Consider the following 18380-nt stretch of genomic DNA (forward strand, 5'->3'; position numbering starts at 1 on the left):
GGGTCAGCTTGCGGCTTTGATAAGCCAATGAGGCTTCTTCGCGAGTTCCTGCTTGCAGGAGGATCTTAAATACATACATACATACATTAAGGTATTGAAATTAAATGAAAAAGACGAACCATGTGTATATGGCAGGTCTTCATGGTATCTCATACACTGGTATGTTTGTCCTTGTGTGATCTTGTTCTATGGGAACTGAATCCAAAGAAAGTTGACTACTCAAGTTTATACCATTTTTCAATCAATGAACCACTCGATCGATAGTTTTATTGATTGGCAGTTGGTCAAGAAAGGCAATCGAACAACATCAGAATTTAATTTTATTGTTGTCATTGTTTCTTCTCCAGCTTTAAAGGACAGCGGGAGCTGTTCAACAATGACAAGTATTCCGTCAACATCGAAGATGATAAGGCCACATTAACCGTCAGCAATCTAAGCGACGAAGACGCTGATGAATACTCTGCCGAAATCAGCAACCGTGGAGGCCGGAAATACAGCCGTGCCACTCTGATTGTCAAGAGTAAGTTTTGAAATGCTTAGAATCGTCAAAACTGCTCAACAAGTATCCCTACTTTTGGCAAGTGATGTCTGCCCTCAATTCCAAGGGAATGGATCTGGGGGCCATACCCCCCTCTTTCCACCTCCATCGTCAGTCGGGGGTAAAATGTTATGCCAGGAGATTTTTGACATTCAGTTGGGGAAGAATGAGTCCACTCGCCTCTTGGCTCTCAGGATACTCTTTCATGAAGGTTCATGCCCCTGCCTAAACCTGTCGGGGTAGAAGTTTCTCCCGCCCCTTCCCCTCCCCCTCCCTCATCCTTTGAAGACCAGTGCGTATCACTGCTGATAAGTGATTTCTATTTTTTTTAAATCATAAAAATTGGATCAGAAGGGAGCAATTTGAACACTTAACAAGCACCTACACAAAATAAATTGTTAAATCCTCTTGTGCTATAAAAAACCAGAGGCATTATTAACCTAGTAACACTAGTTTCCTTGCAAACATTCAACATTATCACACAACATACACAATTTTCACTTACACTAACTTTTCTGGAGTAATATGTACTATGTCATGAGAATTCCTATAGAATCACCAATTTAATACAAATTAATAAACCAGATATGATTCTTCCATCACCCTACATTCTTTCTCTCCCTCCCCCCTTCATTCCCCTCTCCTCCCCTTTACTTTCATGAAGACTTCAGGGAATGCTTTAGCTAATACTCTTGAGGAACATCTGATCACACCCAGTAACCATAATGCCAGAAGTTGCCCGAGTACCTATAAAGAGTTTATGCCCTTATGAGCATAGGTATTTACTAATTACCGTTATCACTTTTCCTGTTTATATTCTGTTACTTTTGAGCAATGGTGATAATTTCACCTAACAGCTCAATTTTGAAGTTGACCAGCTCCTTTAGATTAAACCAACAAAGTCCATTGTTAATTTGGCATGGTTTCTTGACTAGTTTTGGCAAGTGGTTGCATTAAATTACTAATAGAATAAATAAAAATTTACAAAAAGATCATTTCACTCTTTACTCTTCAGCCTCTCCAAAGATTAAAGTTCCCTCAAAATACGAAGGAGAGATCCGATTCTTCAAGGGTGAATTTATCAAGATAAAGATCCCTTACATCGGTTTCCCTAAGCCAGAAACTTCCTGGTCGAGAGAGGGAGCGAAGATGACCGCAAATGTCAGCTCTACACCGAGATTTGCGATTCTGAGCATCGAGAATCCCACAGGGGAAGATACAGGTTCCTACAGGTTGACTGCAGAGAACGAAGTAGGCAGCGATTCCGCTACCATCAGAATCAAAATTACAGGTATGAGAAAATGGAATGAATTATGCATGCCCAATGTTACCCTGTAGAACAGAGGGTCAAAACTTTAGAATAAAGGGGGCGCCCTTCATATATAGAGCATGACAATACAATGGAGTAACAAGAAAAATGTCTTAAACTCTGTTATATCCCAAAAATTTAAGAACGTTTTAACCCAACTGTGATTTATCATAGTTTTTGTTTCTTGGTGGAAGGTGTTGACCTGAGACTAGTTGAGATCATATTTGATACTTTTTTTAGTTAGTGTTTGCCAAACTTGGACATTGGTGAAGTTTCACCTGCAACATCTAAGAGCTGGCAGACTTTTCTTTACTAGCAAATTGGCCTAAATGGTTGCTACATTAGTCTATGATACTGTAGAGGGTCCATATGTATTGCTATGTTAATTAAATATGTTAGGGCTATGAATATCAAGCCATTGGAAGTGTCTACAACATGTGTTGCCCTACAACAAAGGTAATGTCTAAATGTATCATCTTGTACATTAAATTAAGTTTAATCAGTCAACTCCGACTAACAAAATGTTTTTCAGCTTCATGCAGGAAGTGAAGTAATTATAAATACGGGGATTTTCTTCTTCATTTTCTTGTGAGTTTAATTTTAATTCCTGATTGCAAAACAGACAAATAAATGCTCATGTATATTGTTCCTGTTTCTCCAAATTTTTTCAGATGCTCCGAAAGCTCCAGAGAACGCCCGCGTGAGCGACTTATCCCACGAATCAGTCACAGTGTCATGGACCGCCCCAGCAGAGGATGGCGGTACTCCAGTCACCGGGTACCTGATTGAAAGAGCCGACAAGGGATCGGATGTATTCACAAGGTGTGCCACCTCTTCAGAAACCACCTGCACGGTCAATTTCCTCAGTCCCAACAAGGAATATCGTTTCAGGGTGAAAGCAGAAAACATCATTGGTGCGAGCGAACCAATAGAAGTGACTCACACGATCACCACACCCGGTGAGTCCCTGCCACCATTTACCACCTCTCACCATTCATCCATTCTACCACCCCACCCCCCTCCCAACCCCCCGACCCTTAGGTACTTAGCCAAAAGAATTTGGTGGTTGCGTCCTTTAGAAGTAGTAAACAAGTTGCCTTATGTGTACAATGGTATCAGGTGAGTTTCTGGCATCATTTAACCCTTCCCTATCACCCACAAAGCTTTTACCTTTTATCCTTGCAAACATTTGGCAAGTCTGAAGGCACTAGCAAGTGTACTTTGCAGATTAAAGGCAGTATGCATATACTGAAATAACTCATGTTGAATTTAAAATCAAAGAAGACTTAAAATCAAAGATATCGTAGGGTAAAAGAAAGTTTTACCTTGCAAGTCTGAATGACTTAAGTTTAACTGAATGTGATTTTTAATGTTAGTAAAATTAATCTGTATTCCCTGTTTATTATGATATATTTTGCTGACTAGAGAGGTTTCATTAAAGGTGTATTTATTTCTTTTCGTTGTCTTTCTTTCTTCCAGAACCAGAACGTAAAATCAAGTTCCAAATGGAACAGGAACAAGAATCAGGTAATTAGAATCGTTAACTGTATTGAGCTAAACCGGTTTAATTATCTTTGAGAAAAGTGTAGGCAGTAATTAACAGTTTGCTCACATTTCTATAAGTTTATGTTTTCTCAGAGATTAATTCTAAACAGCTTTACATTATTTTAATGTAAATTTAGAAAAAGTAAATATTGCCATTGATTTACCAATAAGTTATTTAGTGACGATTGCAAGTATAAACAAATTAAATTATTAAAATAAATAAAATATTTATTAATAAAAGTGAATTATGAAGAAAACAGGATACTATTCTATCTCATTTTTTGCTTGATATATTGATTTCATACTTGTTAAAGCAATTTTTTTGCACTTGCCTAAACAAGTTTAGTAAAACCCATTGAGTATTACACAAACTAAGATTGCAAGGGAGCCTAATGACAAACATTTTTTCTTCCAAAACAAATTTTATTACATTTTAACTCAATATTTTGAAGTGAATCTTGAAAACCTAAGCTAATAAAGTACATTTTTGTGGAAATCCAGCATTGGAAATGCCCAAAATCTACTCTCAATATAGTAAGGAATAAGAATGGTTTTGATGTGATTTTTATTTTTCTGCTACCAGCTGCACCTAAGAGAGGGACAAGGCGCCCAGCTGACTATGATTACTTGGGTAAGTATAACATGGTGTGAATTACTTAAGTAAGTAGAACATGGTGTGATTACTTAGGTAAGTATAACATGGTGTGAATTACTTAAGTAAGTAGAACATGGTGTGATTACTTAAGTAAGTAGAACATGGTGTGATTACTTAGGTAAGTATAACATGTTGATAGAACAGTTATTTACATCTAGACGTTGGTGACTTTGGAACTGATCTTGAGTAAATTCAAGTTTATTCAAACACAGAATATTCTGTGTCCCACAAATTTTACTCTTATATGCTTGACTGACTGCACTTGCAAAAATATGGAATTTCATTTGTTTGGTGCAATTTTGTTGGAATGACAGTAACAGACCATATTTTCAGTTATGTCTTCTTTCCCTCAAGCCTGGGATATGAAGATAACACAGGTTGACAAAATAACTTGAAAGAATAATGAGATTTAATGTTATTGTCGGTATTAAAGTGATCTTAGTATTTCAGTATTAAGTATTCCTCACCATATTAGGAAAGAAAAGCTGCAGCAGCAGCTGCAAAATCCCCTGCAGCATGGCTGAATATCAAATAATAGAGATTATCTCAGCAGAGCAAGCAGTGTCTACTGTGTGAAGCTGACAGCAGAAGATATTTTGTTCTACATAGCTGGCCTCTTGGACATGGTGTCTTATTATTCTGGTCGTATTGTTATTATTACTATTATTATGATTGTTATTATTATGATTGTTATTATTATTATTATTATTTTTATTATTATTATCATTATCATTATCATTATCATTATATTATTAATATTAATACTATTATTATTATTTTTTATTTTTTTATTTTTCAGTTGACGATACCTTCAAAGCTGTCAAGGCTAAATGGAGGAAGGGAAAAGCAGAAGACAAATATGACATCATGGAGGAACTTGGCAAGTACGTACCAATGGCAGCTTGATTTCAAAGTTGGATTTGCATATCTGCATAAGTAATTATGATAATCAGGTTCTTTGATAATGATTGGTTTGTAATACATTTGCATCACAGCTGGGCAAAATACAATCAGCATAAAACACACCTGTAAAGTTTCTTAGGGTATTTGAGGTTTTAAAAAAACTATCAATGCAGCCCTCTGCAATGTTGTAAAATCAGAGCAATGATTGTGAACATGATCTTCTATTTCTTCCAACTACTAAGGGGTCCGTTCGGTGTCGTCCACCGAGCCGTAGAGAGGTCCTCGGGCAGGAACTTTGCTGCTAAGTTTATCAACATAGAACCCAAAGACAAGGCTCTCCTGAAGGAAGAGATGGAGGTGATGGGATGCCTGCAACATCCTCGTCTCCAGAGACTCCACGATACCTTCGACCAGGATGACGATCAAGTCGTCCTCATTCTCGACCTGTAAGCATTTTAGCTTTAAAATTTAAAAAGAAAGGTAGACTTGCTAGCAAGCGTAACATATACCAGACTGTTCCCACATCTAGTTTGAAACTTTGTTTGAATCTGGACAGAATGTTTTTGAACCGACCAGAACTGGAACCCGCAATTATCCGAGACTATGTAGAGCTTCCCTCTCTGGTCAATGTCAGAGTCATCACTGGCAAGTAAATACTAGATGGAACTTAGGATAATTGGCAGAATAATGAGAAGATGGAAGGAGGGGGGAGGGGAGGGGGGTGGTGGAAAGGTGGACTTATTTTACCTCTCTGTATTTTCAAGCCCTTTTCCAGCTACAATAGCAATGCCCTTTTCATCTTTCATTCCATCTTCATCTTTTTCTCTTTCCATCTATACAGTTTGAGCGGTGGTGATGCATTCCAGAGAGCCAGGGATCTTGGCTCACTCACCGAAGATGAAGTCCGTCTGTACACTAAGCAAGTTTGCGAGGGTCTGTTGCATATACATAAGGAAGGCTACATGCATCTTAATATGAAGGTTCGTTACCTATGACACCTCTCTTTCAACTAATTAACTTATTTTCGTACAAACTCAGTATGCATTGATACGATTTTACGATGTATTGATTTAAACACATGATGTTATGTAAAGAGAAACAGATAATTGTTAATTTGCAAAGATGTCATTGAAGATGGCCAATTCTGTCACCCAGACACATTGTTCACACTCAGTTTGGTGTATTTATACAATAGGAACGTTAATTCAAAATATTACAGTATTACCTTATTATCACTGAAATTAAGGCATAAATCGTTAGGGTATGTATCTCCATGAACAAAGGAGAAAACAGTTTCCAACCCATTTTCCCTTCACAAACAAGAAGGTCTCCTTATATGGTTATTTTCAAACAGACAATCTATATCGAGTGAAATAGGCCCAAGTTTTGTGAATAATTAAAATCTGTTATGTTAATGAATTGTACAGTGCGATACATATATGCACCAAATCTTCAGATTCACTATCAAATGCTGCTCTGGGACACTAATAGCAGTAATTTGTCTCATTTTTCAATCCTTCATTTTTAGCCTCAAAATATCCTCTATGAGACCAAGAAATCAGACTCCCTAAAGATCATCGACTTTGGTTTAGCTATCAAACTGGATCCCGATGAGAGAGCCAAGATTGTCCAAGCCAAGCCTGGCTACTCCGCCCCTGAGGTCCTCAATAACGATGCTGTGGGCTTTGGCACAGACATGTGGACCGTTGGTGTCATTGTGTACACACTGTAAGTGTAAATCTTGAACAGGAAAACTATCTGTAAAAAAAAATACAAAAGAATTTCTCTTTTATAAGCATATAATTTATAATACATTTGGTTCTTAAGTCTAAATGCATATTGTGATAATTTCACTTTGTATGAAAGAGATATTACTCAGTCAAAGTTTGTCTCAAGGTCACCAGAAAACCCCTTTGATAACAACATCTTCAAAATTTATATTAATTGAACATTTTACAAAAATTTGAATAACATATTTGAAAGGTTCAAATCTTGAAAAGCAAAATTAAAAACAGGTTCTCTCTTTTGTAGGCTGATGACAATATGACAAAAATCAAAATGTTTTCTTTTGAGGTAATCGTGTTAAATTAACAATTTCACATCATTTGTCGACAGGTTGAGTGGTATCCATCCATTCGAGGAGTCAGCTGACAAAATCAAGAGCTGTGATTGGAGCTTTGACCGAAGTGCTTTCCGTGACATCTCTGAGGACGCACAGGATTTCATCTCAAAACTTCTGGTGAAGAGCAAAGAGTAAGTCGCATTTTGATTTCTTGAGATGTCTTCGTCCATTTTCCGAACTACGATTTTGCGATCAATGTATATATTGGAGATCATTCATTGATTTATTTATGATGCTATCAAACAATCAGACAATTTGAAATGACTAAATCTAATGTCTTGACAACTCAATGAAGCTAGAAGGTGCCTCATGGCACCAGACTTTTACAGCTAGTAACACAGCAAGGGTACAAGTGGAAGTGCTCTGGTAGTATGCTGAGTATGTGTACAAAGCTGTCGGTATGATTTTGAGTACTTTGCAAAGCCGAGTACTTAAAAAAGCTGTCAGTATGATTTCAAGTATTTTACAAAGCTGTCAGTATGATTTTGAGTACTTTACAAAGCTGTCAGTATGGTTTCGAGTACTTTACAAAGCTGTCAGTATAGTTCTTTACTCTGCACTAGTTCACTAGATTTCCAAAATGGTCTGGTATGAGTACGAGTACAAGACCATGAGGGCCAGTAATGGCATAAGCAAATATGCTAGAACTCAGGTACAGACCTGCTACAAGGCTATAAGACCACACAGCACACCAGGTGCCACCCTTACTACTTATGATCTAAGTTATGATTAATTTAATTGGTAGCTATAGAGATCTACTGAATATAAAACATTGAACTGGGCCTCCACTGTGATCAAATTATGGTGCTCACATTTCCACTTGAGATGGACACCATCACCCACCAAATTAGGTAGACACCATTTCACACAAGGTACACACCACCATCCCACAAGAGGTGGAGGTAGACACCATCACCCAAATGAGGTGTACACCATCACCCCACATGAGGTAGTCACCATCCCACAAGGTAGACACCATCATTCCACATGAGGTGTACACCATTACCCCACATGAGGTAGACAACATCCCACACGAGGTAGACAACATCGCACAGAATGTAGACAACATTGCACATGAGGTGTACACCATCACCCCAAATGAGGTAGACACCATCCCACAGAAGGTAGACAACATCATTCCACATTATCTAGACCCCATCACACACGAGGTAGACACCACCATGCCAAACGTGACATTGCTTAATAAGAAATTGCCTTTGATACCTCGCAATAATGTGATCTAAGTTTCCCTTTTCTCTCATTTTCTCTTTCATCAGTGATAGAATGGGAGCACATGATTGCCTTGATCATCCATGGCTGAAGGTTTGTTCCACAAATAATTTTTAACCATTGTTGACTTTATGGCCATCAAAACTAGCCAACCTTCTTAAATTTGCATATTGAGTTTGAATGTTTAATTTGGATTGTTGTGTCATATGACACTATATGTACACCTTCCTTGCTCTAGTTTACCTCGCATTAGGAAATTATGAAGATTTCACTGTTGGAATAATCCGATATATGACCTTGGTTCCCATTCACCAAAAAGTGTGTGAATAATAAATGGATTCTTAAAGCAGTGACCACCCAAAGATTTTTTTTAAACTTGCATGCTCTAAAATTTTGTATTGAAAAATGCAAATCTCTCATGATTGTTTTTATTAGCAGCCGATAGGGTTATGGTTTCAAAATTCTAGAAAATACCACTTTCTGTTCAATGTTATATTTTACCGTGTCTCCTATTCTTTCAGGGCTCCAGCAAAAACTACAAAGCGCGTATCGATGTCGGTAGACACAAAGCTATGTGTGAATCTGAAGATTGGATTGTAAGTGGTAGATGTTTCTATATCATTTTTATACATATACTATAAGCTAACATTCTGCATTCATGTATTTGCCTGGTGGTTTATGTCATGTTAATTGAGTAGAGTATAATGAATCATAATCAGTTTAACTCACGACCATCCAATACGTTCATAACCCTTTTAATCCTCTCCTCATTATCCTTCTCCTTGTAGGAGGGTGAAGCCACACTGCCCATTGGTCGTATCGCTGCTTATGGTGCACACAGGAGAAGGAGACCACTGCAAAGCGATGTTGTTATTTGTGAAGCACGTATTGGTAAGTTCACCTGATGGGAGGGGAGGTGTGGGGGGGGGGATGGTTGGGCTTCAGTGTGCTGTACTCAGTATCTTAGCCATGTTGTTATTTGTTAAGCAGGTATTGGTAAGTTCACCTGATGGGAGGGGAGGTGTGGGGGGGGATGGTTGGGCTTCAGTGTGCTGTACTCAGTATCTTAGCGATGTTGTTATTGCGAAGCACGTATTGGTAAGTTCACCTGGAGGTAGGGGAGGGGGGAGGGGTGTTAGGGCTTCAGTGTGCTTTACGCAGTATCTTAGCGATGTTGTTATTTGTGAAGCACGTATTGGTAAGTTCACCTGGAGGTAGGGGAGGTGGGGAAGGGGTGTTAGGGCTTCAGTGTGCAGTACTCAGTATCTTAACGATGACATTATTTGTGAAGCACGTATAGGTAAGTTCACCTGGAGGGAGGGGAGGTGGGGAAGGGTGTTAGGATATCACTGTGCTGTACTCAGTATCTTGCATCAATTCTTCTTTTGTTTCATCTATTTTGCCTTATTGCGTAATTACTAAATGTTTGATCTAGCATTATAAGATTAATTTATACTCTGTTACCTATCATGATGTAAAATTAAAAGCCTAAACAAATCATCACCAAGTGTTATCACGCATTCCATCCCTTAATTGTTCACACCATCAGTCATTTTCAATGATCTATGACACCCTTTTTCTTTTTTCTTGCTCCTTTAAAGACAAAAAGGATGCCAGACCGCGCTTCTTGAAGCGACCACATAACCTGGCTCAGATGGAAGACCGAGATATCAGCTTCCAGTGCCATGTAGCTGCTCCAGTAGATTCAGAAGTTACTTGGTGAGTGTTTAACTTCCCTGTGGTGCACTAATATGTGATTCTGCCTCTCAGTTCTTGCCCTACCTCTATCTTCCTCCAGCCTCCCCCACCCACCCCCACTCCCCCAATCATCTGTCAAACGCATAGTCAGTGGTGTCATTGTGGTAATTGTGCTGAAAAAACTAGTATTTGTTTTATTTATCATTTAGAAATCATTAATCCACCGTAAGACAACAGTCTTAAAAAACAAGTTGTATAGTCATGGAATTCTAAATGAAGAGAAAAGTTGACATTTAGCGAACATTCCAAATGTATCACATTGGAACAATGATATATGACAAGAATATAAAACTTAATGTTAAGAGCATTTAACAATGTGACATTGTAGACAACCTAATAAGATACACTTCCTTGAGTGTGGAAGGGTTTCAATCTGGTAAAAAATAGTTTACGTTCAAACAACCATATCTAGAGTTAGAGAGAAGATATTGAGACTGGGTTTTGAACTATCACAGAAAAATAGTTTCTCTTCCATATAAGTTGTCAAAATTTCTGCTTCCAGAATTCTTTAAACTCTTATTCCTTTATTCCCCATCTTTACCTTATCCTGATAGGAGGTGTAATGGTTTTTTGAGGGTTTGTAGTGTCACAGAATGAATTGCAATGATAGACGCTGAGGAACAGAAGGAAACGTTTTATTTCATTTTTCTTTATTCGCTAAGGTACCATAACGGTGAAGTTATCAGACAGAGTCTACGACACAGAATAGACTACGACAAAATCTTCCACAATTTAAACATCATGAGAGTATCGGAGGCCGACCAGGGAGAGTACACTGTAAAAGCAGTCAACCAGTATGGTGAAATGACACACACTATGAAAGTAGAAGTAGCACGTGAGTACAGCTAGCAGTCAAAAGAAATGGACCACTATTACAACCAATCACAAAGCAGGATTTATCTGTCTGCCTTCTGTAATGATCTATCAGTGCTCATTGGTACTTGCTGGTCTTGGAAATGGATTAAAAACATGTTGATGATTTGCATATTTGTATGACAATAAATAATCTTTGACTGAAAATTGGGAAAAGCACAATTTTTTATCATGAAAAATTGTTCGAAGAAATCATGACTTTGAATCACATATTATTATGATTATTATTTTTAATTTTATTATTATTGATTAATTATTATTTGAGTTTATATCAATCTTCTACTTTCTTTTGCTACCTTACAGCTGATCCATTGAAGAGAAGAGTAAAGTTGAAACCAAAGTAAGTCAAGAATTTCAGATATTTGTATGTGTGTGTGTGGATGACACAACCTTTCATTTAATCTTGTACTCTGCCATGGTCAGTTCATGAACAGGTCATTTGTCGGTTTGAGCTGACGGTGCAGAATAACTTGACCATCCAGACAATTTGAGCTTAGAGGTTTGTCCAAAATATGTCCATAAAACATTTTGATACAGTTTCCTTTACTTGAGGCAAATTTGCCATTCAGCTATACTTTCTGTTCTCTTCTTGAATGTTTCTTTCGTTGGGTTTGGGTCTATGGTGCAGTACGACCTAGACCATTCAGAAGCATTGCCACGGAGGTTGTCCCAACTTAGGAAAGGAAACTGGTTTGCTGCGGTTTAATGTAATATTGGACACTGTGATGGTCCTGACAGAACACAGCGTGATCTATAATATGTGGTTAATATTTAGTACATTGATATTGATATTATTATTTTTATTATTATTTAAACATTTCTAAAGCGCACATTTATATGTAAAACATAAGCTGTGGCACTGTACAAACTTAAAAGAGTAAAGGTAAAAAACTTAAAGAAAATTAAGAAACCATGTTAATCCATGTTTAACCATGATATTTGTATTAATATACTCTTAATATGCCATTTAATAGTCTCGTTGACCTTCAGACAGATAATTTTAATTTGCAGATTTCCATCTAATTATTTAAGGGGTGTGGGGGGGGGACAATTTTTTGTGCACCATTGGTAACTCAAAAGATACCTGAGATAAGGTTTTGGGTTTGTCTCTTGTTTCTAATAATTTTTATTGTGTTTTTATGTTACTTATTTGACCATCAATGTTAATTTTTCGACCAGATATGTAGCAATGCCAATGCCTGAGAAACCAAGACACAGTCCAGAGTTTACCTTCCAGCTTAGATCCAGAGGAGTGCAAGAAGGAAGCCATGGCAAACTGAGTTGCATCGTACAAGCATATCCACCCGCTAAAGTTAGTCCTCGTTACCTTCACTTCAATCTAATGTTTTGTACATTGCTTGAGTTGCATCGTACAAGCATATCCACCCGCTAGTGTTAGTCATCGTTACCTTCACTTCAATCTAATGTTTTGTACATTGCTTGAGTTGCATCGTACAAGCATATCCACCCGCTAGTGTTAGTCATCGTTACCTTCACTTCAATCTAATGTTTTGTACATTGCTTGAGTTGCATCGTACAAGCATATCCACCCGCTAGTGTTAGTCATCGTTACCTTCACTTCAATCTAATGTTTTGTACATTGCTTGAGTTGCATCGTACAAGCATATCCACCCGCTAGTGTTAGTCATCGTTACCTTCACTTCAATCTAATGTTTTGTACATTGCTTGAGTTGCATCGTACAAGCATATCCACCCGCTAGTGTTAGTCATCGTTACCTTCACTTCAATCTAATGTTTTGTACATTGCTTGAGTTGCATCGTACAAGCATATCCACCCGCTAGTGTTAGTCAACGTTACCTTCACTTCAATCTAATGTTTTGTACATTGCTTGAGTTGCATCGTACAAGCATATCCACCCGCTAGTGTTAGTCATCGTTACCTTCACTTCAATCTAATGTTTTGTACATTGCTTGAGTTGCATCGTACAAGCATATCCACCTGCTAAAGTTACCTTCACTTCAATCTAATGTTTTGTACATTACTTGAGTTGCATCGTACAAGCATATCCACCTGCTAAAGTTAGTCCTCATTACCTTCACTTCAATCTACTCAGAGTTATGGAGCCATTAATACCTTAAAAATAAAATATATTTGTCCAGTAGTGTTTTTTCTCATGGTTGTGTGCATTCTATCAAATTGCCAGAAACAAAATAGGGACAAAAATGTGTACATTAAAAGTATTATCAGATCTCTATGTGTTTGTCTAATAATATATGTTGTACTGACATAGTTGATAGTACCATGAAGCATATTTGATTCAAAAAAGTTTCTGGAACAGAGTTATTTGATAGCAACTTCCCATAAATACACTAAGACAAAAGAAATGAATAATTAATTAATATTGAATCCGGTCACAAGGAATGGTTCATTTGTTGAAAAAGTTATTTCCTTGGCAATCAATGATGATTGGGCAAAATGTAATAAATGTATTTTAAAATGGATGGAGAAATATTAAGAGTTTTGTGCATTCTAACTCTCCTAAGCTATTTATCTAGTAATGTGCTCTATTCAGCTGTGACAAACAGGCCAATCAACACTCATGATTTACCTTGCCGGTATTTTTTGAAATTTCAATGTTCTCGTCTTTTGCTCGATTAACTCTTACCTTGTATCTTCTTTCAACGTTTGTTGGAAATTGGTTTCATTTTAAACTCTAAACTGACAGTGCTGGACCCAGTAGAGCAATTTGCAAAACTTTTATAAACACGATTAATTTGTCTTTATCTTAACCTTTGATACTTTGAGCTGCTTTCATTGGTCGACATCTTTCAGGTTAGGTGGCTCTTCAACGGTAACGAAGTGACTCGATCAGATCCCGACATGAAGTTAGAGTTCTCTTACGGCATGGCTTCATTGGAGATAGACAGAGTGATGGGCGAACACTCGGGGAAGTACACCTGTATTGCTTACAACGAGGTCGGAGAGGCCACCACAGAGTGTATGGTCCGGGTACAAGGTAACCATTTGCCTGCTGAGCTTGACGTTAACACTTTACAAGCACGACTGCGTATGTCTCGCATGGGCTTCCATCCACGAAGGCATCTTTATTACTGAGGAGGGGGAGGGGAGGAGGAAGAGGTGGGAGTAGGAGGAGGGGGAGGGAGGATGACTCTTTCTCTCTCTCTCTATCTCTCTCTTCCTCTGAATCATAAAATCATATAAATATCATTTTCATCCATGCTCGTCTTAAATTTTAGAGTGAAAATAATGGCTTATTAATCATAGAATTGACTAGAAAGAATCTCTTCTGCTGTTTTCTAATATTTGATTTTACTGCTGTATAGTATGTTTGTTTTCATGTACATAAAACATCAATTGATCAATGAATGTTCTTTAAACCAGCTTATCTTTTTTTTCATCTGGTCCACAATTTATCAAATTTCCTATTGCATATTACCCAAAATAAGATTTCAATGGTTTCAAACTAATTAGATTAATTAGATTTAATAAATAAGATTCCATTGATCCCGAACTAGCTAGGTTGCATCGTAGATCTTTGTACACAAATGATTTGGTGTTAAGCAGCTTTATGGATAATCTGAGAGCATATGCTAAATAAACATGGCTTAACACAAGTACACACATTGATGGCTCTAAAACAATGACATGAAATGACTAAAAGGAGGGGTTAAAAAGCCTCTGTACCTTTTGTTCTTTGATGTCAATAAACTGTAAAACACAATTTAAACTTAAGCTAAAAAGGTGATAATTTAAGTTAAATATGACGGGACTTCAAAGACAAACATACATTGACTAGAAGACAAGAGTTGTTAAAAAGCTACTGTTGTCTTTGTTGTTTTATGTCAGTAATGTAGTAAAAAAATGTAATTTGACACTAGTGAAGGATAATTTTAGAAGTCAGCCCTTCTTCATATTCAGAACAAATATTAGCAAGCTCAAATCGTGACTGTATTTTTAAACTTTGACAATGTGTTTTGTTGATCCAAACAAAGTCTATTGTTTTTAAGAAAAATACAAATCCAGTATTTTGTCATCACTTTCCGTCCCCAGAATATGTGTTTTTTTCTTTCCCTTCATTTTACGTTCTTATAAGAATTTCATCTTTTTTTTTCTTGCTTTCATGCCTGCTGCCTGTGATTTAGTTTGCATTGGTTTTCCAGACTGCATGTTAAAACTTTATTTCTGATTTGATTTTGTAATATAATTTCTTGAATCAGATTACTCTTCTTAAAGACAGGTCATATACTTAGAAATTTTATTTTGAATCCAAATTGCAGAGGTTATGACATAACTCTTATTTGTCAAGTTTCTCTAGAACTAAAGTGTACAAGATATTGAAAATGATATACTCTTTTCATAGCCCTTATTTTCCCATCCTCTGGAACCACTCTGTCCCACTCCCAATGGTCCCTACCCCCCCCTTGCCCACACACACACACATACTATGGGAAAAGATACCATTATGATGATGATTATTTTAGGATCACAGATATAAGTTTACATTTCTGTACAGGCATCTCTGTTTATTATTGGTTGGGATGGTTCTACATTTAATGCGATGCCTGGGTGGACAACTTTATGGCAGCATATACCATTACTGTTATGGCAGCATATACCATTACTGTTATGGTAGCATATACCATTACCGTAACAGTATGATGGTTGTAAAGGGAAATAATACTTTTTGGCACATATGAAGCTATTTTATGTTTCACACTGTTGAGTCAACTCAATTGAGACATCCACACTTCCACAAAGTAATAGAGGGTTAAGCCACAGTAGTGAAAAAAAGGGGTACATTCGGTCAACCATGTCTCAAGTTTAATAGGGACAAGATATTAACATGTGGGGGGGGTGGGGGCTCCAAAAGAGGCATGGAATATTTCTCTATTAAGGCTAACTATTTCTCTGCATGCTACTGGAATATCCCCGTACATGCATAGTTCCCCTTAATTAAGAAATAAAATAAATTGTTAAGTGTAGTTCTCAAATTTTGGACCCACCAGACCCCCACCCCTCAGCAATCCATCATTGCATTGAATACATAAAAGTTAGTTTGGTCTATGGATTTGATGTTACAAAATTACTTTTTCTAACTAGAAAGGAGAGTAGCAAACGTAATTGAGATGGGGGGGAGGGGAGGGGGGTTGGATAAGGCAGGGGGTTATATTTGCTCAATGCCATAATCGTATAAATGCTCTGAAGCACAAATTACTGCCGATATGTCTCCACAAACTGGTGATGTTTCTAGGATATTCTTGAATTTTTCATGATGACCGTTTTTTTAAAATAATCTAGCAGTTTGTTTTATATCTTTGGAACACAATTATTGTGTTAATTCAATAAAAATTGAGTTGAAAATCAATAATAATTTATAATCTGACCGCATTGAGCATGGAGTTTGCATCCAATGGATTTCCTACTTACCGTTATGATTGTGTGTTCTTATTTTTGTGTGTGTGTTTTACTTCTTCTTTTTTGGCTTCATGAGTTTAATAAAGATAATATATTAACATGAATTGCAGTGTTTTTTCTTTTCCTTTTGTACATATACATAAGGTTTATTGTTAACTGATGCAATGGATTGAAAATAAACAGCATGCTGTTTTGTCATGAAAGGTAATTTTACATATCAAATATTTCCTTAAAGGTAGTCTGTATAGGCCCCAAATTATAGCTCGCTATTAATGCTAGAAGTTTTAAAAAAGTACTTTCCTGGAGGTCTTTACTCTCTAAATTGTTCTCAGACATTCAAAACGAACACACAAGATGACTGAATGTCCCATTGGGGAAAGTCTCCTCAAAGGTTTGTAATAAAAACAGTTTAAGAATTTTGACCAAAGGTGACCATATTTGAATATCTAGCATATTTGGGGCCAATACAGCATCACTTTAAGGACAGAAGTCCTGTGTTATGTCAAGCTCTTCAATATGTAAAGAAGACCTATCGAGGAGCCTTGAGATCCACGTTGGACAATTTTGTCACCAGCCACCCTTTCTGAAGTCTTCATTTTGCCTTAATCTTATTATGAGAAAATAGAATATGTGACCCCCCCCCCCCCCCTGCCTCTGGCTGTAACACCCTGGCATTCTGCTTACCAGGCCTGGACTCCCCAATCTAGAAAATTGGCTTACCAAGAATTATCAAAGCATACCCCCATTTTTAGAACGCATATTAGAGATTAAACATCACCATGGAAACAGCACAACCCACACTATTTCAAGGTAGGCTAAGTTATAGCTCTACGTTTATGGACTAGGTGATAGTACGTGATTCATTGGTTTGGGAAATTTTATTTACGGGCTGGGATGAGACGGGAATTACGCCGTTTATGCGGGTTAGCTGTACGCCATGGTGGAGTTTCTGTCGTATTCCAAACACCTTTGCTTCGACTCTAATGGAAGACTGACTGAAATCAGTGACAGCGCTGTGATTTTAATGAAACTGTGTTCCCGGGAATGAAAGAAGTATACATAGATACCGATATCGCTAGCTCGAGAAAACGATGCATAAGAAATCATCGGTTAGAAGTAATTAACTACTGAAGAACCCTTAATTATTTTGTTCCTCTACAAGTACCTTGTTTTGGATTGGTTTTGTTGTTGATGTTTAGTGCCAAGACTACTTCAAATAGGTAGGACCGAGACCCTTAGCTTCCCTCCCTCCGGACCTCCCCCCCCCCCCGACATGTATCACTCATGCTACAGTCTAGACGTAAGAGGGACACAAAAACCGGCAAACGTCGGACCTCATAAATAGAGGATCACTGTATTGATAATTGGTAGTAATTAATCATTGTCCTGATTTTTGCCTTTATGTGGTCTACATTTCTCGTCAACTTGACTCAGTCAGTACATGGTGTGACATGATACTAATTACGTAGAACACAATCATTGCACTCCTATCAGAAACACAGAAAAGATAGCACAGTAAATATGTAATCTGCTTTAGTCATACCGTGTGGTTATGTATGTATGTATGTATTTTAGATCCTCCTGCAAGCAGGAACTTGCGAAGAAGCCTCATTGGCTTACCAAAGCCGCAAGCTGACTGAAGTCAGTCTCTTAGATTCATATTTAACGTCCATGATTATGAATAGTCAATTGTCAACAACTCTGTAACTGGACGACATACATTAATCTTGGAGTGACTAGAACCGGGGACCTTATGATTGGAAGGCACCGGCGTTAACCACTGAGCTAACACTCCTTATTGCTTGTAATTGCTTATTATTGCTTTTCATTGTTTCAAATTATTATCATTCGTAATATATTCAGGGTCTCAGTCAGTACATGTAACAGTGACACTAAAAAACATTACACTCAACACAGTACACACATGCAACCCAATCAGAACAGAGGAAACGGTCGAGTAGTACCTTCTGTGGCCATACAGCGTGGTCATTGGTTGTCCTTGTTTCAAATTATTAGCATAAATATTGTCGCAAAGGAAGCATCATTATG

At 37.4% G+C, this 18380-nt stretch overlaps 1 protein-coding gene across 11 annotated transcripts in view; it reads left to right on the forward strand.

Moving 5' to 3' along the window:
* Positions 1-18380, forward strand: part of LOC139984665 (twitchin-like) — a 114311-nt gene that overhangs the window by 86073 nt on the left and 9858 nt on the right. For all 11 annotated transcript variants that reach the window (XM_071998653.1, XM_071998656.1, XM_071998654.1 and 8 more), the window contains 18 exons: positions 348-520; positions 1554-1829; positions 2519-2806; positions 3327-3374; positions 3976-4023; positions 4847-4931; positions 5193-5396; positions 5792-5930; positions 6479-6678; positions 7066-7203; positions 8350-8395; positions 8824-8898; positions 9091-9193; positions 9904-10021; positions 10723-10895; positions 11237-11273; positions 12113-12245; positions 13728-13911. In XM_071998653.1, the coding sequence (XP_071854754.1) occupies positions 348-520; positions 1554-1829; positions 2519-2806; positions 3327-3374; positions 3976-4023; positions 4847-4931; positions 5193-5396; positions 5792-5930; positions 6479-6678; positions 7066-7203; positions 8350-8395; positions 8824-8898; positions 9091-9193; positions 9904-10021; positions 10723-10895; positions 11237-11273; positions 12113-12245; positions 13728-13911 (2468 nt within the window). The remainder of the gene's footprint in view (positions 1-347; positions 521-1553; positions 1830-2518; positions 2807-3326; positions 3375-3975; positions 4024-4846; positions 4932-5192; positions 5397-5791; positions 5931-6478; positions 6679-7065; positions 7204-8349; positions 8396-8823; positions 8899-9090; positions 9194-9903; positions 10022-10722; positions 10896-11236; positions 11274-12112; positions 12246-13727; positions 13912-18380) is intronic.

This window comes from Apostichopus japonicus, chromosome 17 (assembly GCF_037975245.1).
Source record: "Apostichopus japonicus isolate 1M-3 chromosome 17, ASM3797524v1, whole genome shotgun sequence".
Lineage (NCBI taxonomy): Eukaryota > Metazoa > Echinodermata > Holothuroidea > Aspidochirotida > Stichopodidae > Apostichopus > Apostichopus japonicus.